Here is a 24,350-nt window from a genome sequence, read left to right on the forward strand (position 1 = left end):
TTGTGCATATATTAATGGTTTTTTCTTTTCCTCTATCAAGCAAGCTAAGGAATCGGAGCACCAACATGGAGTTTAAAACTGTATATTAAAGTGTACAGTAATACAATATCCTTACTAAGGGACGGGAGCAGAGTGCTTCTGGCCTTTGCCAAGTGTGTAGGAGAGTGTTAGTGTTACCTCCATCATGGCAAAGGATTGATTTGTGGTGCTGATTTTCTCTACAGGGTCAGTCTCCAATACAGCCAGAGATTCCCCCCTCAACTGTATGAACAGAGGGCTAAATTAGGGTGCAGCATTTCAAAGGATGAATGCAAAGTTTTCAGGAATCCTGAAATGTATAGGAAGGAGTTAATTTATTCTGTCAAGTCTGTTCTTGTCCTCTGCATTTGTAAATAGCAATATCATCCTCTGTCAGTACTAAATGTTAATTTTAACTGTCATATATACATGTGATTACAGAATTAAATAGTGAATTTAGAGCTTGGCTTCCCAGGTATTTAATTTAAAAAAAAAAAAAAAAACAGTCCTAATGCATTATTCATCAGACTGAATTTGAGGCGTGCAAATTTGAACACTCCCAAGAAGCTTATATTCTCTCCTTTTTTTTTTTGCAGTGGGAGGGTTGATATATATTAGCATTCTTTGGGATATCAATCATGTCTGCATAACAGGCAGATTTTCTTCCTCTATAACGTTTTTAAAACAGTGGTATCCAACCACATCTCTCCAATTTTCAGAATTCTTTTTAATTATGAAATCTTTCCTGTCATTCGTTCCTTTCTTTATCTGCTTGTAACATCACCAAAGCTCCAATCCTCCTCCTGTCGTAACACTTTTTTCTCCAGTTCTTTCCTTCAGAGATTTTTTTGACGTGCAGTGAAGGATATGTAGACAACTAAAAAAGCACCAGAAATGATTGTCTCATGTTTATTCGTGATCCTCATCTTTTAAAAATAGTTATATTTTATACATTCAGACCTTATGTCTGTTTCAAAGGTCTGGCATGCAGCATAGGACAATTCTGAGAACTGTCACCCTGACACATCAGTTACTTGTATAATTTATGACACTGGATGGTATTTGCATTAAGTACAAAAAGTCCCTTTTTTCAGGAGGAAATGAGATGTTACCAATCTCTAGTTTCGTACGCGTTTGAACACTAGAATAAAAAGGGACATAGAAATCAGGAAAATTCCTTGTGTAGCTAACAGTATGGATGCGGTCTTAATGGTTTTTGACAGCGTGCTTCAGTATTTAAGCTACCATGAAAATGAATCTCAGTGAGTTTCCAGATAGAGCTGCTATTGAGACTGAAATTTTGGCCCCATCAGCAGATGTTTCAACAGCTGAAACTATGGTTTAATTTTTCTCACTTGTGCAACATCTGTTTTTCTCCTTTATGATAGGAGCATGAATCTGAAGGTGGGAGGACCCCACTAATGAAGGCTGCGAGAGCTGGTCATTTATGCACTGTGCAATTCCTTATTAGCAAAGGTAAAATAGTAATTTCAACTTGAAATGCCACTGAACAGTTCTGAATGTTTGTGATCTTTTTTCTAAATTAATTTTGTGTGTCCGTATATGGGCCTTTGTCAAACTATTGTATTTTTTTTGAATTTCAGTTAGTTTATGATACATGGACAATGGATCACAAAAGATTTTGCCTGTTGGGTTTTTTTTGCTCCATTATATAGATTAATAAATGATTTTGCAGTATGGCACATATATTCAAATTTCTTTATTAAAAAACAAACAAGCCAGCAAAAAACCCTCGTATGCTGTCTGAAACAATAAAATATATGTCATATCTTGACACTGATTACTACTTAAGACAAAAATGTAAAAGTTGTCCTTTGGATATCCTCTGTCTTACCACTTATGCAGCCCACTGTTACTGTATCTTTACTTCATTGTCTTTACAAGATGACTGGGAGTCTGTATACAAACCATTAGTTTTGCTTTCACCCCAGTAACATGTTACCAATGAGGATAACCAGAAGAGAGAATTTTATCTTTGTTCCAGAAAATACCATGTTTGTTGATACTTGAATTTCCTCATGTTTAATTCTGTAATGAGATGTTCCTTTTATAGGTGCCAACGTTAATAGGGCTACAGCTAATAATGACCACACGGTGGTGTCACTGGCATGTGCAGGAGGCCACCTGGCAGTTGTTGAGCTTCTTCTGGCTCATGGTGCAGATCCTACTCATCGGCTGAAGGTATTCACTTATTTCACTTGTTTATTTATCATACTTATTACCAGTACCTAAAGAACCACATAGTGGATTTGTATCCATTGGTTGGTAAATGTGCAATTTTAAATGGACTAATTCGTGTTTTACGTGGTGCCACAGATTTCACCTTATGGCTTTTATTTCCAAAATCTCACTTCAGGATGGCTCAACAATGCTCATTGAAGCTGCAAAAGGAGGACATACAAACGTTGTTTCTTACTTGCTGGATTACCCAAATAATGTTTTGTCAGTTCCTGCAGCAGACTTGTCTCAGCTCACTCCACCGTCTCAGGATCAGACTCAGGTAAGGCATAAGGAATTTTTTTTAATGTCATAATGAAACACTTCCCTTGTCGTTAACTTCTCAAGCTACTTTAGATGCAGACAAATACAGTGGAAAGAAAAGGTCAAAGCTTTGTATTTAGAAACAGTAGAGAGTGGAGACAGTTGATTGGTGTTTTTCTTCAGTGTCCTGAAAAGTGCATAAACCTTTTTGTTACATTTTCTGCTCCTTAAACAGGATAGTCCCAAACCTAGTATGTCAAAAGAATTTATTTTCTTGATTACATTTGCTCAGGATTTTGTTTCAACAATTCTAAAGCCTTGTGACAGCACCTCTCAAATGTCATTATTGGATTCTGGTTGTTATATGAAAAAAAAAAAAAAATATTGCATAAACTTGCAATTCTCCACGTGGTCTGAGAAGTAGACTTCTAATGGAGTTAGTTGATTAAAAGCCTAAAGGTGTTAACAATGTTATAGCCTAAACAGTCCAGGATTTTTGAACAGATTACAGATTTGAAAACCGATGTGACATGGGGTTCTGTCCAATACTACCTGCAAAATAAGTTTGGTGGTAGACAAGGAGTTACTTTGACACGTTACCCACTATAAAAGGCATGGAACAGGTTATACTGAGAGACAGCATAGCATACACGGTTTGGGGAAGAGTGGAGTGGAGGTTTGGGGAAGAGTGGAGTGGAGGTCTGCTGTAGAAAAGTATGTTTTATTAACACCTCAAGGTTGGTCCCATTCAAGAAGTTTTTATCTGAATATGTGTCTGTGGCTTTATTCTAAGGTTCCTCGTGTACCAGTGCATACGCTTGCTATGGTTGTACCTCCCCAGGAACCTGACAGAACCCCTCAAGAGAACTCGCCACCTCTCTTGGGAGTGGTGAAAGGTTAGTATGTAGCCACCTGGAGAATATATGCAATTTGGAAACTTCCAGGCTGGGGAAAATTTTATGAGCCCTTATGCATAGTAAAGTTCCCTCCAATTCTTAAACACCTGTAAGGAAGGTATAACTTAAATATAAACTTATTTTACGTAGTGTGTAGTTTTTGCTTATTTTTTCGTATATTACACTATAATAACACTGGTTACTGATGATGCTTATTCTAACTTTTTGGAAGAAAAAGGTTGTGGTAACTGCCATAGCCCAGATGGATCAAAACATTAGTAAACTCTAGGTGTGGTGTTAATTTTTAGATGTTGTAAATTGATCATCTAGAATAGTTGCAGCTCTTATCCATGAACTTGGATCAACTTCTTTTCTAAAATAACAACACTAGCATGTTGGCATTATAGAATCTCAAAGTTGGTCTACTCAGAGGAGAATTTATTTTGTATTGGCAATAGTACTCTTGTAAGTAATAGTCACATCAGAGTTTTTGCTTTGAACACAGCTACGCTGACTGGTTAAAAATGTTTTCAGTCGTTAAATGGCAAAATTGGCAGTTCATTACCAGCCATGTATTCTGTACTGAATTCTTCACTTCTGATAAGCAAACTCAGAGAGAGAAGCAGATTCTCTAGTGGAAAATTTAAAAACTGCAACTGTTAATGACTTACTGCTTTGGATTTTGTTTGCTTTTCTTTTCTTTTCTTTTCTTTTTTCCCCCTCCTTTTTTTAATTGGAGAAATTAAATACTATAGTATCCAAAGTTCTATTAAATAGCTTTACTTAATTCCGGAAGTGCCCAGTGTTTCCTAAAACAAACAAGCAAAAAAACCTCTGGGGCACAAATGAAAACAAAAATTGTGTACCTGATGGTGTTTAAGTGTGCATCCTTGACTCTTTTTATACATATATGCTATGTATTGATAATTGATGTGCAGTTGTTCTTTTGCCAATATAGTTACTGTACAGTTTTCCTAGAACTTAATATGCATAGAACATTTTACTATTTTGGAGTCTATAAAAAATGAATATGCAATTTCTGATTCTAATGGAACAGGAAGAAGTCTATACCAGCATGTGTGCCCTTACAATTAAATAACTATTGGTGACACTAGGCAGGATAGTCTTCTGGAAATATATTTTATGATGCATGGGAATCAGTGAAAGATTAGTTGATACTGAGTCAGAAGACTAAAATATGAGCTTGAAGTCTGGCAATATTTAATCAAATCATAAAATGCAGATAATTGATGTAGTTTAAGAAAGAGATTCCATCAAAAACTTGTAATAAATGTCAGTACATATTTTAGGCATCTGTTTAGCTGTAGTATGTTGATGGAACTCGCATTGAGAGTGTTAGTTCTCAGTGTTTCAGGACATACTTCATGTGTGTTGGCAAAGATTAATCTGTGATGTATTGGAAGAGACATAGCAATCTGAAGCGTGCCATTGGACTAATGAAGCATTACCGCAGACCTTGTGCGTAAAACTTTCATGCATCTGAAGTCTTTAGGGGAAAAAGATATTTTGTGTTAAATGCTGTGTGATTATTGTAATTATACCACTCTGATACTTTAACTGTGGTAGAATAAGAGTTCTTTGCTAAGCTTCCATTCTTAACTTCTGATACATACATGGCTTAAATATACCAGACTTTCACTGTTAGACTTCTTGGGAGACGAGGGTTAAAAGAGGGTGCAAATAGACATATTTTTATTATTTCCTTGGGAAAAAAATGTAGTGTTAAGTTGTTATGTTACAAAATTGCTTATCCTGTGGGAAACAAATTTCTTACCTTCAGAATTAGACTTGGGTCTCTAAGTTCCTGCATAAACTCTTAGCTACTTAGGGAATGGAGAGGGACACCCAGCCTTTTAAACCTCAGCTTAGTATGTTTTATAGTATCCATATTAGTTTTGCAAGAAGTGTAATAGCAACAATTTGTTTCCTAAATAATTCTTGGCAGGTCAGGTGTAGAACTAGTGTTCACTATGTTATCATTAGTGTTCAAATATATTGTGAGCTTTTCAAAAAAGTATTTACGGTTTTATTTTGAATGGCATCATCATCCTTCAATAGATCAAGAAAGCTTATGGAATAGTTGCTATTTGAACAATTGTTTTGGCAAATAATTTAATATCAATATTGAGCAGCAAGGGAAAAGAAAAGCCCTTCAGAGCTGACAGTGGATCTAGAGACATTCAGATAAACATGCTATGCAGAGATGGTAACCTCATAGGAAGGTAATCAAATGAAAGGAAAAAGGAGAATTGACCCTAGAAGTGATTACATGAAGTGTACCTGAGCACTTGAGCCCTAGGGCAAGTGGCTCTCCATGCTGCCCTGTCATGAGTGTTACCTCTAGGTATAGTCAGGTCCCCAGCCTGCACACAAATGCATGAACACATTCTGAGCATGTTCCCCACCCTACCCCTTTGTTTTTTTCTTTCTTTTTTTTTTAAGCTGTGGCACTGAGCAGATAGACGTCTTGCAAGGCAAAATGAAGCGGAGTGGGTGACTGAAGAGCTGTTTATAAACTGTTTCTCCTGACACAGTCTGAATCCAGCCAGTGTAATTCTTTCCTTATTAAGACAGAGTGCTCTTCTCACTCACTCCCTCGCAAATATGCTGGGATGTTAAGGATTTGCCCATACTAAATTTACACAGGCTGCATGAGCTGTGAGTCCTAGTGAGTATAAGCTGTGAATATCATCAGACGCTCTTTGTAATTTTAAGTGTACCTTTAAGGGCTGTTTTCATGGTGCCCTGCAAATTGTGGGCCATTTCCAGCATATGAAATGGTCATAAGAAATGTTATTAGGTGTCTTCAAGAAATCACTCTGTACAGAGAATGCCATTTGAAATATTGTTGCCATTGATAAAATTGTATAGCTTGTAAATGCAAGTAAACGTTTAAGAATGGGTTCTAAGCTCTCAGTGGTTATTCATGACTCTGCAGTGTGCTTGGGCTTTCACAGAGCACCCTTGGCAAGCTCTGTGGTGCGTACCCGCAGTACAGCTTTAGAACACGATTGAAAAACAACGCACTTGTGCAAAAAGGGAATGCTTAGGAAGTCTGTGGAATGCAGCAGTGGTTTTTTTCTTCGTCAAATTGTTTGAATTCATGGGAAGTATTTTTAAACATGTCAAAATTTAAAATAGTCTGTTTTTTGGAGAGTGGAATGTGAGCTTTTTGTAAGCTTTTTCCAAACACGTTTCACTTCTTCACTAATTTGCAATTGTGCATACAGACAAACTAATTAGCAAACTTAATTGAGTGCTTCAGACTTACCAGTGCGCTGTCATTAGACTTCGCTGTTGTTTTTTAGTGGGCAGTAACTTGCAGTCTGTCTTATTTGGGGAGCTTGTTCTTAGAATGAACTGAATGGATTTAACGTTTTTCACAAAAAAACTGTCCATATCTGCCCTTGGGCCCTGAGTGGAAGACAAGGATCCACTTAAAGCTGAGAGAAGTTTTTAAGAATGTTTTAAGCTTTCGTGTACAGCAGTGCCAGTGAGTATCCCCCATATCCCCATGCTAAATTTTACTTTACAACCTAATGGCTTGAAGAAAATACCACATAGCTTCAATAGCTACAAACTCCATGAACATCTCTAAATCTGACTTTTTTTGCCTAAAAGTTATATTGGAATATATTCTGACAGAGCTATCTTGCACGTTGTGGAGCGTGTGTGAAGTAGGGGGTCAGATTAACAATAGGATTAGAAAGATGATGCTGATTTTGTAGAGTGGAAGAATGAAAAAGCAGCTAACATTCTGGTTTATTAGACTTTTCATTTTGACCCCGTTCAGGCTTCTCTAGTGCACAGTCCAACTGTCTGTTCACTGTTCCTTATGGTTCAACATCTTTCAATATACTCTTGCCATTTCTGTATTTTCTGCATGGGTCAGCGCTTGACCCAGTTATCGTAGATGAGTTACCAAGCAAAGCGCAACTTCCTGTGGTCGGTCTCATGCAGGATCCTAAATTAAATTTTCATTCTTCTCTGATTTTAATGTAAGATTATAAATTCTACTTGAGATTTTGCACTCTGCCCTTTCTGATTTTCTACCAGATCCCAAGCGTAGTATATCAATAAAGGTGGATAATTCCAGATAATATTTTGTACCTCGAGGAAAAACAGTCCATGCCTCTTGGCTTTCTAACTTCACTCATACTTTCTTAGCAGACTTATATTCTTGTTTTTCTTTTATGTGAATCTTTAGCAGTGCAAGCGGATTATTTAAACCAGATACATGTGTATGCCCCCAAGAGCATAAGTGTAATAAAAACATTTTCACAGTGGTTTGCGAAATTCTGTTCCTCTGAAGGTCTAATCTACTAACCAATTGCATCTGAGTGAGTTCCCAATTAGATTCCATTAAGCTACTAGAAGAAACTCGGGTAGAAGATTAAAATTGGAAAGTAACTAAAGTTTTTTTTTTTTTTTTGAATGTCAGAAAACTGAGTGAGTTGATTACACTGTGGGGCTTTTCTCTTCAACCACTTAGCATTTGGCTCTTGGATGTCATTGCACCTATTCCTGGCAAGTAGCCTATAAAAGCAGCTGTGGAAGTAATAAACATAGGCAAAATACTACATGGTTCACAAGAGGAACATAGTTGAATATAAACTCATCTAAACATGCCCTCCATGAATCATCTTGTTCATAAAGGAGAATTAGAACTTGTCAAAAACAATGTTGCAGCTGCAATTTTCTAGAAAATGTTGTAGGTTATTCATTGTCCAGTTAGCCAAATTTTGTAATATTTTGCATGTATGTATGTGGATTGACTGGTTGTTTCCCCAGCTTCTCAAATATGTTTTTCTTTTTTTTTTTTTTTTTACTGATATGAATTATAGAATTAAATATGGAATTTTCACAAAAATTCAATATTGAGCTCACCCTACCCCTGTTGGAGCTGGTGAGTTTTAATTGCAGCCTGCAAATCAAATCCTAAACTTCAGGTATCTTATTTCTTGAACAAATCTGATTTCACTCTGAAGTGTAAGAATGATAGCAGACAGGCTTTTCTTTGAAATGCTTTACTATGGATTTATGCTTCCTGACATCTGCCTTGTGTGAAGGGAGGAACAGATTGTTTTTGAAATTCTAGGTGAGATATTAATTATGACATGGTGATTCATACAGATTTGGATACTATTTGGAAATGTATTTGAAATGCAAATGCAAATGTGTATCCCACAGTTGAGATTTTCTTGTTGTCAATTTGTATGCCAAAAAACTTGATTTGGACCCCTTTTTTTTTTTTTTTGGACCCTTTTTTTTTTTTTTTTCAACAGCTCTTGAAATTAAGGAGCTGACTGTCAACAAGTGTCAGAATTTCATCTAATGCCAAATAAAACTGTTGCCGGTGGTGGCCAAGATGAAAACTACTAAGCTGAAGTGCAATTGCATTGATAGAAATCACCTGACAATTATAATGGCTGGAAAAATGAATCTTCAGTCTTCTGAAGTGACCTTAAAAATAAATTAGCGATTGTTTTTAACTGTAATTGCTTACTGAGAAACAACTTGGTCAGCAAGAATGTTGTCTTCTTGCTAATTTATCTCTCAGGTACTTTTTAGGGTAAGACATGAATTAGACTTTATTTACATTAAAAAAAAATCAAAAAACTATGTATCTACTTCCTGCTTGTCAAAACTTTTTTGGAGTAAATACCTCTGTCCTCAGACTTGCAGAGGACAGTAGAAGTGCCTCCTTGCATGATTACTGTGATGTATGGGCCATCATTTGGATATTGGCGAATATAAGTGGTACATCTAATAGCAATATCATTAAAAGTTGATAAGCTGGTATGAACTAGGTATATTTTGGACGGTTTGCATCTCACTGGTGCTACTCTATTCATTGTGCAAGGTCATATAAATTGTATTCTTCTTGGGAAAACAAGATGTCCTTTAGATTAGAAGTCGGGACTAGAAGAGCAAGTTCCTAGAGAGTCTTAAGCACTAGGAAGAAAGATGGTATCAGACTGTAACCCTAAGGATGAAAGATGGTATCAGAGAGCCTATAAAGACTGAACATGTTTTATGCAAACCTAAATTAGAAGAGTTGAATAGCTTGCAGCTATTTGCAGACTGGAAACAGCAAGGTTATTTTTGCAGATTCTTGTTTACAGGCAGTGCAGTGTCTAAGATCTCTAGATGTTACTTGCAGCCGGAAGACATAATGGTGTTTTCCACTGCATTTTACTCAGTGCTGAAGGAATTAATAATGATTTTTGGGGGCTGCTGATCTGGATGAATGGAAACCAATATAGGTATATATAAACCAATTTAGGTATTGATGAGACTGTCTGCAATGTGCTGGAAGAGTACGATAGGTGTACATGGGACACTTTTACCTCACACTTCCTATGAGTGAATAAGAATTCAAGGGAAATGACGGGAAGCTGCATTGGTCCAGAGTACGTCTTATTCAGAGCGCGTTTTATCCAGAGTAGTGTGTGTGTTGGTCAAAAAAATGACTTGCCTGTGAAAAGAAGTGGAGGGTGTAGGGAAGGAGCTAAACAGAGACTCTCTGCTTAGCGTGGGATTGATGGTTAAGAATGAATTGGAAAGGTTAGGAACCAGAAACTGTGGAAACATGGACATGTAAATAAAAGGGCACTTGGTGTTACTATTCACAAAATAAATTAGGAAATGGTTCTCCCTTTTGCTTTTCTGGCATGCCCGTACCCACTATGGGTTTCCTTCCAACTGAATGATTCTCTTTCCTGTAATCTTCATTACCTGATAGCAAGTGATATTTGTGTAGCAGCATCTGGGTTTTCGTTGACCTTCAGTCTTCAGGTCTTCTGAACAGATCTTCTAAACAGTTGCTTTAGAAAATAGATTGACTAGTTAATACAAAATTAGACCTAGTAATATTAAGTTGTGTAGAATGTTTACAGTCCTCCCCCTCCCAAAGATAAATTAACTAATTTAAAAAAAAAAAAAAAAACCAGATTGACCTAACTATGGTCAGACCTATAATTTATTTTTTAAATTTTACTGTACTTAAGTATTTTAAAAGTGAAAGTACAAAAAAGCCTTGTTCCTGATTCTTTACTAAAGCAGACACAGGATTTTTCTGGATATCTTCATATAGGGGAGATTTGGATAAAATGAGGAAATTTAAAATTAAGATTGCCTCTCTAACTCAGATTTTGCAGTAGTAAAATGTTCCGTTTGATACTGTAGTCTTGAATAACAGCCTTATAACAGGCTGCTGGCATTCTGCATGTCACTGTGGAACCTATTAAACTGTTTTAGGGAGAAGACATTTATGGTTGTGTTCAGTAGATACTTTGAGTTTTTTCAAAAAGTTCTTTACCTGTAAGTTTTACAGTGCTTAAAGGAATCTGACTATACTAGGAAGCATTTAATTGCTACTTTTAAATACTTTTGATATTCTTATATTACAATACTTACATTTTTTGAAGCTACCAGCAGCAGCTTCTGATATGTTGACCTGGTTGTTAGAATGTGAACCTCGGGTTCAGCAAACCCTTAATCTTTCTTCTCATCCCTCATTGTTTTCTATTTTCCCCAATGTTACAGGTTGCAAATATTTTCTGACATGGAAAGGGTGGTTTAGAACCTGAACAGTGGCCAAATTAGAGGCTGATTACAGTGTATCTCCACACCTTCACAGTTTCCAGGAGCCTAGTTTTTCATTTGCAGAGTGGTCATATTTGTATAATCTTTGTCCAATAGCATGACATGGGCTGTATTAATCTCCCTAAATTCTATTTTCAGAAATTGTCTGAGCTTTTAGTGTTTATTCCAAATCTGAGATGCCGTTTGGGGAGTCTGTCGCTCATAGTGCGACCAGCCTTCTGTCCTTTAGTCAGTACGTACAGACTAGAAGCATCAGGTCTTTATACAAGACTATGCTTCTGCTCTGTACTTTCCCCTGTGGCTTTAGAAAAGGTTTCTTATGACAACCGGGCGTGTTTTCTCCTCAGGTGGGAGTTAATTGAGAGGGACAATATTAATACTTCATTATTTGGGAGCTCTTTGAGCTACATCTTCTCTTTCCTACGGGGTGATGCAAGCTGTCCAGACCTACCAAAAGTCAGGAAATTTCAAGAGTGATCTCCAAAACTTAAAAGAGATTATGAATTTGTAAATTAAATCGTGATATTTAAAATGAAAGGATAACTATGTAAACCTTAAAAGTACACTATAAAGCCAAATAGCTAACAGCTTAAAACAGACTTGAGATAGTTGTCTACCAACCAGTATAGAGAGCGTTATTGCTAATCTTTAATCAAATTTTATATCCTCTTCAGAAAAATTCTTTTGGGACTTAAGTTTCAGAGAAAAAATAGGAAAAATATTTGGGCTAGGGATTCTACTGGGACTACTGATCTTTCAGTGCAAGGCAGCAATATAAAATATTAAGCTAGAGAAAGAGCTTGCTAAAATGGTATGAGCCTCAATGTACCTATAGTGTTTGAAGTATGCTGGGATGACTTTCTAGGATATTTCCTGAAGTTATCAAGACTTGTGTTGTTTCCTTTATATTTAGGTAGACTTTGCTTTCATTGCAGAGAATCTGATTGGTGAAGGTATTCAGCACAGGGTTTAGTTCAGCTCTATTTTACTATTTCTCTTTTTTGTTAAGAGAAAATTCTCACGTATTTCTATTTTTTCCTCACTGTTTTTCTCAATTAATTCATTAAAAAAGATTCATCTGCAAGTGCGATGTGTGTGTGTGTGAGACTCCTGTTTTGACAGCAGTGTAAAATGGCATCTCTTTTGAATTAGTAGTTTGAAGGAAGGTCCAGGGAGAAATAAAGCAGTGCTTTAGGATACGTAAGTCCTTCCAGAACTAGTGATTTATCTGAGACTTAATTCCTCCATCCAGACTTTCACTTAACAATGTTATGTTTAGATATCTTTAATAAGCACTGGCTAAGACTATCTAACTTTAATTCCTCTTTTAATGGCAAATTGCATGAGTCTATTTTACTAATTGTGAAGTTGTCTCTCTTTAAAAATACTATATTTATCACCATTTACAGAATGGGAGCTGCTGTAGAAAATTCTTTGAAGCTAAAACCTTTCTCATTTTTAATTAAACTTTTTTTTTTTCACTGAGGAAATAATTTAAGCATTTAATAGATTCTTATTAGCAAGATCTGACTGGAGCTTTCACATATGTGGCTTTCAGAAAAGCAGCTTGGGTTGCCTGAAAGCTGTTCCTTGTGATCGTTCATGGAAGGACTGACCTGGCATGGTGTTTCTTGCTAGATGAATGTTGAAGATGTTTAGGTCTTAATAGTGAGCAGAATTGTTAATTTGTTAGTGGAGACAGGGAGGCAAGCACAAGGTTAATTTCCTCTCAAAACTTTTAAAAGGATGCCCAAGCTTAAAATATATTTGTATACATTTTTAAGTTTGCACTGGCAGGATTCAGTTTGTAATGTAATGGTGGAATGTTATATAGCATTTGGAGAAATACTAGTTCAAAATATTGATCTTCCTGTAGTGTTAGTTTCTCTTAAATATGGACTGCTTTTGCTGGCACCTTTGCTTTTGAAAGTTAGCCTCTGGAAAAAGGTTTATACTTTTGTTAGTTTAATTTGCTCTGCGCAACAGAACAACTTTGAGCATCCAGTAAATTGTTTAAATTGCCTTGCTCTTCTTACTGATTTGACTTACCAGATGCATTGTCAAGTATATCCGAAATCATAAGGCTCCTAATTCCTTAAGATTAAAACAGCTGTGTTTGAGGGATAAATATTTTGTTTAGCACCACTATTGAAAATTCCAGCTATTCGGTTTGACCTCTCTGTCTTAAAATGGAGTATAGGATTTACCTTTCTGTGATTTGACAGATGTGCAGTTAGTTGAAAAGATTTCTTTTTTTTTTTTTTTTTCTTTGGTGGGAGAGAGGGGAGGTATGGGGTATCTTCAGCATGGCATTTTTTCAAACATTTTTCATGTGCTTAGGTGCATCCAAGCAGAAGTCAAGTTCCCTGCAGGTAGCAGATAAGGACCTACTGCCACCTTTTCACCCATACCAGCCTTTGGAATGCATAGTAGAAGAGACTGAAGGCAAGCTGAATGAACTTGGACAGAGAATTAGTGCTATTGAAAAAGCACAACTTAAATCATTGGAATTAATTCAAGGTGAACCTTTAAATAAAGATAAGATTGAAGAACTTAAAAAGAACAGAGAAGAACAAGTACAGAAGAAGAAGAAAATATTGAAGGAGCTACAGAAGGTGGAAAGGCAGTTGCAGATGAAAACACAACAGCAGTTTACCAAAGAATATTTGGAGACCAAAGGTCAGACAGACACACCACTTCCCCTGCAACAGCAGTGCCCACTTACAGGGGTCTTCCCAGAAGTGGAAGCTGATAAGGGTCTGCCAGAGGATAACTTTTCAGGGTTACCTCAGGTTGACACAATCTTGTCTAAAGATGATGAGCAACAACAGTCTCCTCCACCTGCTGAACAAATAGAGTTTGTCCCCATCCAGCCTTTGCCAACACCGCAATGTAATTTTTCTGGTAATTTAGGTTATAATGGGACAGAGTCTCTTGAACTTCAGAAAGCATTAGGTAATCAGCAGAATGTAGTACAGCAGCAGCAAATTGCTGGGCAGGGGCTGTTAGTTCAAGAACCAGACGGATTAATGGTTGCCACTCCAGCACAGACGCTTACCGACACTCTTGATGACCTAATAGCAGGTGGGTTAAGAAATATACCTATTTTTGCATTAATTTGTGTGCTCAGTTTCCCTTTCTCTCCTTCCCTCCAAAAGCATCTTGGGGTTTTCCAGTTTGGGAATACTTGATTAAGAATAAAATTCCTGATTAGTGCTATTAATCCTAACAGTCACTTCCAATTCTAACATGAGACTTTAAAAAAAAACAAACAAAAAACCAAAAAACCCAAAAAAACCTCTTTCCAAAGTGCAAAACTTCCTGTCCCAGAGACATGTTTTAGTCCCTTTTTTGTGCTTCTTTAAAAAGCCTAATCATGAGTGATTAGAAGTGGCCATTAGGAAACCTGAAAACGTTACTCTTTTTTTTTTTTTTTTTTTTTTTTTTTTTTCTTTCATAGGATTTTACATGCAGGCATATACCTTAGTGAATTTCCTTAGTATAGTAGCCATCTCTAGAAAAATACTAAGTATTGTCACTTGTATTGACAAATGTATCTCTCCATTCTGCTGGAAATGCTGCTACAGTTTAAACACATCTGAAATCTGTGCACAACCATTTAGTTCTTTAGTGCTTCTCTGTAATGGCTTGTGTTTTCAGAATACCTTCTAAACTATGGATGTTAAACAGGAATAACTACTTATTAGATTTAACATATGGCAAAAATATGTCATATCATATGTCATGTTGTCTGGATGAAAGCAAAAATCAAAGCATTCTTGCTTTTGGTGGTAACTTCATGAAGATAAATCAAGATCCCCCCACAGTGGGTTGGGTAAGCCCCGTTGTGAAAAAGAGGTACTGTTGTTGAGCTCCTTTTCATGTATTTAAGTAGGATTTCTCTTTACTGCTGGACGTATGCAGGATATAGCCACTATTGTTTAGGACTGTGCCTGTATGGCCTGTGGTTTTGTTTGTTGTTGTTATTGTTTTGTTTTTTTAATCCAGTGTTTCTTGACTCTTCTTTGCTCCTTCTGTCGGTTCCTCAGCCCTTTTCTTTTTTTCTTTTTTTAATCTCTCTGTGGTCACTGCCCTGTCCTCTTAACTTCCCCTTATGCCTTTGGAAATGTGGAATAAGACTTCTGGCTAACAATTCCCAGGAACTTTCAGAATGGTAACTCACTGTAGTGAAGTTCATAGAAGTCAAGACTGACTGCAACTTTGCAGCCTTCCCTGGAAATCTCAGTAGGTGGAATAGTTGTGGTGTGTTATGTCAGCTCCCTTTCAGTTGTACAATTTAACTCAAAGAAGCTTTAACTCGAAGAATCTGTACTTCAGAGTTAAAGTCTTAGTTCACTTTTCTCTGGCATGGTGTCATCCATCTGCCACTCTAAGATGTTCTTCAGATTATTCAGCTAACTTTACAACAAAAATGCAATTAGATTATTCTCAAATATTTTTAGTCAAGATTTGATACATGAGCATGCAAGGAGGAAAATTTGAGATATTAACGCAAAACTTGGTCAACAGGCTAAATCTTTGGAGTAGTTATTGTTATTAACAGTTTAATATATCTGGCACAAGACCATGTAGCATGTAGACTTGAATAGTTAGTAGCTGCATGTGATATTCATAATATCCATAATATTCAGTGCACCCTTCACTGTTATGCATTGTAATAGCCATTGCAAAAAGAAAAATTTCTGCAGTGAGCCAAGTGCAACAGAGTGAAATCGGTCTACTAATCTTGTTTCAGACATCTTACCAAAAATGTCTGACTTGTTAAAGGTCGCGTACTTCATAGTGTAATCCTCTGACAAAATTCACGTTTCCTGATACCGTAAGAAAATGAAATAATCTGAAATATGTGCCATTTGGGGGGGAAGAAAGCAAGCTGAGCCCCTTCCCCTTTATCTTATGATTTAAAAGCCATGTGAATAGAAATGTTTTAAATATAGGATCTTTAACTATAAATACCCTGCTTGTTATTGGTTAATTTTATGAAACTGTTTACTGTTTTTGTAACTAACTAAAGATAATTTTTGCTAAGAAATGAGGTTTACTCATTTCAAAATCCATAGAAATTGCATACTCTTGTAAAATTGTTAGAAACTGTGTGTTTGGAGAAATGCAACCCAAGGAGAATTTAGCTTTCCCAATTCCAGAGGTTATTGCAAACAGAAATTGGTATTACTTTACTGAAATATATTTTCATCTGAAATTCATACTTTTGCTTCACTTCCTAAAAAATTATTGGAAGAGATTTAGATACTTTGCTGTTCTTTTTTTTTTTTTAAGAATCCAGATTGTGGTAAAAGAGTAACCCCTTTGTAAATCCTAATCCTAAATCTCAAATTTATGTGGGTTTCAAAATGAACTGTAAAGCTACCTCATCTTATGTTCACTCCAAACTCCTTGATCTGTGTTTAAAATGCACTTGCGTTTTATACGCAAGTTTACCCATTAGTCCTCAATTTTTGTAAAGAAATTTTAGCAATAGAAATTTATTCTGACAACTGATTTTTGCATGCATACTACAGACACTGGATAAAATTGTTCAGGGGCTCTGTGTCTGGTATGTGGAAAGTCTATCTCTTTGAGAGAGAACAGAAGTCTGCTCTAACTAGGGAATTTGCCTTTGATATACCCCGATTACGGTACTGCTGGGGAAGTTACATCACTGGTGGTGAGTGAGACTGTTAATTTAGAAGAGGCACGAACATTCTTATTCTTATTGTGTTTTTCAGTTTATATCAGGTCTGCTTTAGAAGAATAGAAATGTTAAATCAGCTCTTGCCTTCTGCATTGAAATGTTTTTTTTATTATTGCTCTTACCAGTGGCAGTGCAAAAGTGGCAAGCTTTTCAGAATTTCAGTTTAGACTAGTTGTAGGTGAGAACATTGTTAAATTTCTACAAAACCTCAAATTTTTAGTTTTCTGAATAATTTAATTGCAAACGCATATATATAAATACAGTAGTTATCTTGCTGGTCTGCTGGCATAATTTGTCAGCTAAAAGGGTAGCAATTAGGAGTCAAGGTGGTTAACGTGAAGACAGAGCAAGTTGGAAGCCTCACTGGCAGGCAGGGTCCCTGGTAGGGACCCCTGAGCCCCCTCTTTCGTAAAGCTGCTCAGCCTACATGTGAGTTGTGCAGAAGTAACTGAATAATGTTCAAAAAGTCAATTAAAACTCTAAACATGAAGCAGCTCCTTCATGCCAAAATGCTTGGTTATACTGGAATTTATTTAGATATGTTAAAACAAAAACCCAGCAACTAATTCCTAATCATTTATTTGAGTGTGTGGCTTATTATAGTCAAAATTTTAATTGGATTTATTAAAGAGATATAGTGTTGGTATGGCTTATTAGTGTAAATATAAGGGAAAATAACTTATTATTTTGGATCACATCTTTTGATAAGAGCAAATATTTTGGACCCAGTTTTCATTACTCAGTACAAATTTGGTTTCTTGAAGCATTTCATATTGCATACTTGAAAATTTTTCAGTTCCCATTGTGCATTTGCCTGCACAGATTTCTTTGAGTGTTTCTGAGTTGAACCATCCTTACTGTTTTTAAGATACTTAAGATGAGGATAGGATTTTTTTCTTTTCCTTTTTAAGTTTTGTCTGCATTTTGGAATTTTTTAATTCCTGTTTGTTCTGCCCTAGCTGGTGTTTTCAGTGTAGGAGGTGTCATTTCTGTATGCCTTTATCTGACTCCTCCTTGGAGTTCTGGTTTATAGACTGAAAATCTAGATGTGTTTTAAGCAACTTTACTAAATTTAATTTGGTTCTGAAGTTCTGATTAGTTTGGTTGTAGAGAACAGTAATATTTTAAGGTAATGATTTTAAAGATGACATCTGGGTTACTATCTTTGGGATTGTTTTTTCGAGTAACACTGGTCACTAGGATAATCGGGAGTGAGAAATGGCAATTCATAAAATGACACCTAGTTACTGATGTACAAAGGCCTATGTACAATAACATAGTGGTTAAAAATTGCGTGGTCCCAGCCTCTCTATCAAAAAGTGAAGACTGAAAAGATTAAAAGCAGAATGATTACACAAAAAGGATTAAATTATTTTCTTTGTCCTGAAAATATCCAGCTCCTTTAAGGAAAACAGAACTGAAATATAAGTCAATAGTCATAAATATACATGTTCACAGCATAGCAATTGTTATGGAAATCTAGTTTCAGACTGCACCTGCAATATTATCCACAAGCAGTTTCTCAAGTTTCTGTCAGTACCTCCAGAGTTACACGTAGATAAAGCTGCTAGGTTCTTGCACCCATTTATTTCTGCTCATATCTCCTGTGATATTTTCTCATAAGTTTGAGAAATAGTCATCCATGTCTTTGGAAATTTGTCTTAAGCTTTACCCAGATGTAAAGAAAGTCTCTGAAAAATTGCGAGCTTTTCGTAATGTTGGAAAACTAGATTTTGTGGTTATGTTATTTAAAATTTAGACTTAGCGTCTTTTTTTTTAAGTGTAAGAGTCTTCTGAATATTTAAGTCTGCAGAAGCATCCTAAACCTATGTCACAAAATAAGTATATTATAAAGATTTGTGGTGCACATTGCAAAAATTGAATAGATTTCTAATCAGTGCCTGGCTATGAGTTTGTTTATTGGTATCTTTTCTGTTGAAAATACAAAATGTCTATTCAATAGGAAGTAACTCTATTTTGAAAACAAATAAGCAAATTTGATTTTTTTTTGTTACTGTAGAACTTATTTATCTGACTGCCTAGTGCTGTATGATTTTTGTCTGTTTTAGATGGAATTTGTGTCAATCTGACTGAATCCTGCAAATTTCTTCAAAAGTCCCTTGAACATCTGCTGAATTTCAACATTTCAAAGCAATTATCTGGCCCTTATGATAGCATGAGTGCTTCAGAACTGCACCATTGCCCTTAAAATAATTATGAAAAAATTAAATCTCAGTTTTTATGTGGTGGTGGAAATCAGCTAGCATACCTGAGAAAAATCTTTTGCCCTTTGTGTGGGTTATGTTCACCTTGATTTCCTCTCCATTCTGTCTTGGAGAGATGCGTGATGGTAATACTGTTACATAGATAAAGAATTTTATAATCCTCCAAACTGAACTTGTAAGGTTTAAAACAAATAAACAAATAAACAGAAAATTAGTGGGCATAATCTGGAACAGGAGGAGTAGTCCCATTTCTGGACTGCCATTAGAAAAGGTCATTTGCTAAGAACACTTCCCTCTGTCATCTTAGAGATAAAATTTTTCTGGTCCCTTAAAATCCTGCAGTGTAACATGCAGAGATGATGAATGCGATCTTCCCACGGAGTGTTTGTTTTGTAGCCTCCAAATTAGTCCTTTCTTTTGAAATGAGGTGATTTGTCACAGCGCTAATGTCTAAGACTAAGCCTTTCCATTTACCTTTTGAGCCACTGTACTGCATGATTGCAGTTGGTTTTCTATTGATGCCAGTTATCGAGACAAAAGTAATTGCTGTGATCTGGAATGGATATGATGTTGCAACTGGGGAAGACTGCACTTCAGCTTTTACTGTTGTAAATTTCCTTTGCTAAAAGTCAGTCATTTGAAAGATGACCTCACGTTTCCTGTAGTGTATGCCAAGCTGCTGAAATCATTCCTAGAGACTTCTGACAAGGGCTCTGTATTGGCTAAGTGCTCCTTGTAGTGGGGAAAAGAAGTGGAGAGGTGGTTCTCTCTTTTTTTCTGAAAGAGCATATTCAGTCGGTAGAATGACATCATCTTCCAAAATGGGTTTTGTAAGATCGGTGACTGACCTGCATTTCAGTGGCAGCGTCTTGTAACCCAGAACCGGACACTGGTAAACGTGTTCATCAAGGTTCAGCTAACTCTGATTTCATATACATGTTTGCGAAGATGTTTTGGAAGCTTTGTTTCATGATGATCATGAGTTTAAAAAAAAAAAAAGTCATGTCTATATATTGTTGTGTAACTTTGCTTTTTCTCTGAACTAAATGGGTTTTATGAAACTTTCAGACATATAGTGTACAAATTATAATGATATTTGCACTGGGCCAACTTTCAAGCTTGACTACCATTGTAAGGAAGTAAAAATGACGCTTAAGTCTGCAATATTGTAGACGTAGACTAGTTAAGAGCAGAAGATTAATCACTGGGTATTGCAGGACTACTAGTTCTTAGATTTTATTTTAAACTAGAGTTTGGAGTACCATTAATGTACAGAGTTTAACTGTTTTTCTGCTCCCTTTGGTGGTCTCTCTCACCTTTGATGTGATTGTTACTGTCCAAGTAAAGTGCTTTAACACACGCGTTCATGCATTTCAAGCACATGATGAAAATCTAAAGTATGCAAGAAATGTGCTGTGACATATTCAGTCATGGTTGTAAAATGTAGAGGATGTAGAGAATTTGTTGAATCTATAGTGATGATATTGAATGTATTCCATTAAGAAATCTTAAAATATCTGAAGTAGAGCTTGTCTTTGTTCATTTTCTCCAGCTTTATGTGTATATAGTATGCACATATGTTTGTATAAGTAAAATAATAGAGAGTTGTAAAATGTGAAAACATCGAGCCAGTATCTTTCTTGAGGAAGGATTAGTTTGATTTAATGTAAAATCAGTCGTTAACAGGGTGATTTAGTGTCTTGTATTTTGGAAGGAATAATCTTTAGAAATCCACTTACTACTTTGCACTTCAGTGATTCGAGCAAAAAAATAAGTGCATTATATTAATTAATCCTCATCTCTTGCTGAGACATGTGAGTGGCAATACATAGCAAGCAGATGAAATGTGGGAGCTTTTACATTTGAAACTTCATGAACAGGCCAGGCTTGCATTAGAAGTTCATGATATATAGCAAAAGTCAACTCTGTATCCAGATATAATATATTCTTACTTTAATGTGATATCCAGATTTTAATGCATGCTTTTGACTCTGCCCCCAGAAAAATGCTGTACATTAAAATGGCTTTTACAAAATACAACTGAAAAGTACCACTTCTGAAATTTCAGTGCCCACCTCCCCAAGATTTTGTAGACCTGTCTGACCCATCTAGAACTTGCTCCAGCCTGTTCTCCCTTTATCACACATATGCAGTAATACATGCATAGGCTTAATTAGTGGTGTTACCTCATGTTGAGGATTTTTCTAAGAGTTTTCCATATATACTATTTTCCTCTGAGTAATTGCTGATGTGTAACTTGTTAGTGATATCACTGAAGTTGAGCTGCTTAATCATAGTTCTTGGGAAAACTTTGCAAAAATTTATCTTTAGATTCAAGTCTGCATATCGCTTGTCCTTCATCTTCTCTCACCACTTGAAACATTTGAACAAAAGCAAAATATTGCCACTGCTTATTTCTTACCTACAGTTGTTAACGTTTTCCATCAGTTGCTTATTTCAGAGCCTTTTGGCTCTGAAAGTTACTTTTCAAATATGGCTCTTATGTTAGCGTGACTCATCATGAAGTGCATAAGGGGACTTAGTGCCTAGTTTCATTAGTGAAAGGTCACAAAGAGCCTTCCTGACAGGTAATTGGAATTGAGGGCCTTTGATTTTTGTGGGTTCCCTTCAAATTCTTTAACTGTGTTACAAAGGCAGGCTGAGGTCTCAGCCCTGCGATATATATGCACAGAAGTGTTTCTCTGCTCGTTCTCTTTAGGTTTCTCAGTCTTTACATTTAAAACCAGTTGAATAAAATCTAATTCTCAATTATTGAGTTCTGCTTGAATTGTTTAAAATAAATAAGTAAAATAAAGACTCACTACCGAGCTACTTGTGTAGCTGAGCTGAGGTGCATCTTCATGACAGAATTTTGCAGCTCTTTTTTGAAAGGCTATGTTTGATCAGAATAAATTTTAAGGAGCACAAACAGTTCCTCAACTTGCTTATTTTTGTTGACTGCCACCTCCTTCCTGTTTCTCTTTCACCCTTCTTGGGTTGTTTAAACTCTAAGACACAGTTGAGGAATATGTGGCTGTTACTCTTCTTCCTTTGAAAACTTTATATGGAAATGTAGTATGCACTAACCTTTACATGAAATACTTTTAAGTTCCTGAATGGTATTTTATTTCTGAATGTTAGGACTGCATTTTAGTGATAAATTAGCTGCTTGCTTAGAATGAGCATATAACTGAAATCTAACAGTGGAGCTGTTTACAATTTTAGAAGGATAACTAATAATATTTCTAAATCATAATCTTCATAATATTTACAGACTAATAAAATTATTTTCCTAACTTAACACAGTTTGGTGATGCTTTCATTACTTAACTACCGGAAAGATTCTTTGTGCGAGATATTAACTCATTTGTTTTTTTAGGAATGCTTAATTTGTTGTCCCTCCTGCACACACACACGCACACATATATATATATATATTTTTTTTTTTTTTTTAATATTAACTGTTATGGTTTTATAGGACTAAATCTTTCTTAAATAAATTTAGAATTCCTAAGAGTGAATTAATAATCTGATGTTACTTTTCAGCTGTGAATAGCAGAGTGCCCAGTGGCTCCACCAGTTCCTCGCACACTACGGAATCCCCTACGCCTGAGCCTTGTTCCCAGGCATCAAGCAGTGTGGCATCGCAGTCGGTGGTCCCCATGTATCCTTCAGTTGATATTGATGCACATGTGAGTAATTTCACTTTAGCTTTGAATTGATTTACTTTCTGATTGATTCTGAAAGTGTAATAATTAATCTAGTGCTACGTTAAAAATCAAATTCACTTAAAATATTTTTAATTTCTGAATATCTGCCTCTCTCTCTTCCCGACCATGAAGACTGAAAGTAATCACGACACTGCTCTGACCCTTGCATGTGCAGGAGGCCATGAAGAACTTGTGTCTGTACTGATAGCACGTGGTGCCAATATTGAACACAGAGACAAGAAGGGTAAGCTAAAATAGTAAAACAGTTTGACCTTGAAGTACAATATGGAACAGGCAGTTTCAAAGAGGGTTTTTAGGATTCTTTGCTTCAGAAAATGACCCAGGCTTGCAAAAGCATAAAATTTTTCCACTTCACGTAGAAATGTTGATCATAAAAAGCAAGTGACACTGCATGGCTTTCCAGCTTCTTTTTTAAAAGGAAATGTATGTATCTGAGCAGTCTTAATCTTAATAAGATTTGTTGAAATATGGACCACTTCCTCCTTATGATTCACCCTACACAAAAGATTTTGGCATTCTAAATGGAGTGGCTAATTGGTGTAAATCTCAAATCTTGACTGACAAAGATAACTTAGAGTAGTTCTCAGGTTGCATATCATGTCTTTCACAGCAGTTAAATTTAAGTAGTTAAAAGTAGCAAAATCTCAAATCTGTTAAGAGTTGTGAGAGACCAAAGCAATCTTGTTTTTTTTCTCTAGAGCTGACATTTGACCATTGGGAACTGCACAGTGCAGATGGGTTCGTTTGGTTAAGCGCTAGAGCTTTATTAAATAGGAATTGATTGGAAAGCTGTGATTTGTCTAAAGAGATAAGTTGTCAGAAGCTAGTCCATGCCTGTTACTGAAAACCCTGTTCTGTAGCTGAAGTGCTAGATTTTTCTTGAAGTTCTTTAATTTTATGGGGCAGAAGTCAAGGCTGGATGTACCAGGCTCACACGAGGGCTAGGAGAGGGAAACCTCAGAGGTTTCCTGCAATTCTGGCCTACAGGAGGAAAGAAACATTGTGCGGAAGACATATCTAATCAACATTATTCGTTGTAAATTAACTCTTTTGTGCATTTTTGCCACTGAATAGTTCTGAGTTTCTCCAGCTTGCTTTTAATATGATCTTCTCTTATGTTAGGTTTTACGCCTTTGATTCTGGCTGCAACTGCTGGACATGTTGGTGTAGTGGAAATTCTTCTAGACAAGGGTGGGGATATAGAAGCACAGTCTGAGCGCACAAAGGATACTCCGCTTTCGTTGGCCTGCTCCGGTGGACGCCAAGAGGTACAGACATCTTAACATACTCGCATGCATTTGAATTGGTTTTTGTAAGCTACAGTATTTTTTTGATGGTAGGCTAAATCATCCTTTTCCAATAAGGCTTTTAAAACTGCATAAATTTAGCTAGTTTAAGCCTTTTTCTTCTCTCAAGAAAAAAGGCTACATCTGTGTGTGTGTGCATGTATATATATATATAATACGTATATATACGTATGCACTATATATAATACATATGAAAATATATTTACACACATATATACACATTTTTATACACATACATACCGAAGTGTGTGTATATATAAAATACACACGCGCGTGCGCGCGCACACACACACACACACACACACACACACACACACACACACACACAC

General features: G+C 36.1%; 1 protein-coding gene across 17 annotated transcripts in view; it reads left to right on the forward strand.

The window, feature by feature from the left end:
- The window catches only part of ANKHD1 (ankyrin repeat and KH domain containing 1), a 125,165-nt gene that overhangs the window by 66,842 nt on the left and 33,973 nt on the right, over positions 1–24,350 (forward strand). For 15 of the 17 annotated variants that reach the window (XM_068959867.1, XM_068959871.1, XM_068959873.1 and 12 more), the window contains 8 exons: positions 1,407–1,494; positions 2,093–2,220; positions 2,396–2,539; positions 3,314–3,416; positions 13,386–14,129; positions 22,530–22,675; positions 22,826–22,937; positions 23,837–23,982. In XM_068959867.1, coding sequence (XP_068815968.1) covers positions 1,407–1,494; positions 2,093–2,220; positions 2,396–2,539; positions 3,314–3,416; positions 13,386–14,129; positions 22,530–22,675; positions 22,826–22,937; positions 23,837–23,982 — 1,611 coding nt within the window. The remainder of the gene's footprint in view (positions 1–1,406; positions 1,495–2,092; positions 2,221–2,395; positions 2,540–3,313; positions 3,417–13,385; positions 14,130–22,529; positions 22,676–22,825; positions 22,938–23,836; positions 23,983–24,350) is intronic. The other 2 variants (XM_068959876.1, XM_068959877.1) reach the window with 1 other exon arrangement.

The sequence above is a fragment of the Struthio camelus genome, chromosome 13 (genome assembly GCF_040807025.1).
Source record: "Struthio camelus isolate bStrCam1 chromosome 13, bStrCam1.hap1, whole genome shotgun sequence".
NCBI lineage: Eukaryota > Metazoa > Chordata > Aves > Struthioniformes > Struthionidae > Struthio > Struthio camelus.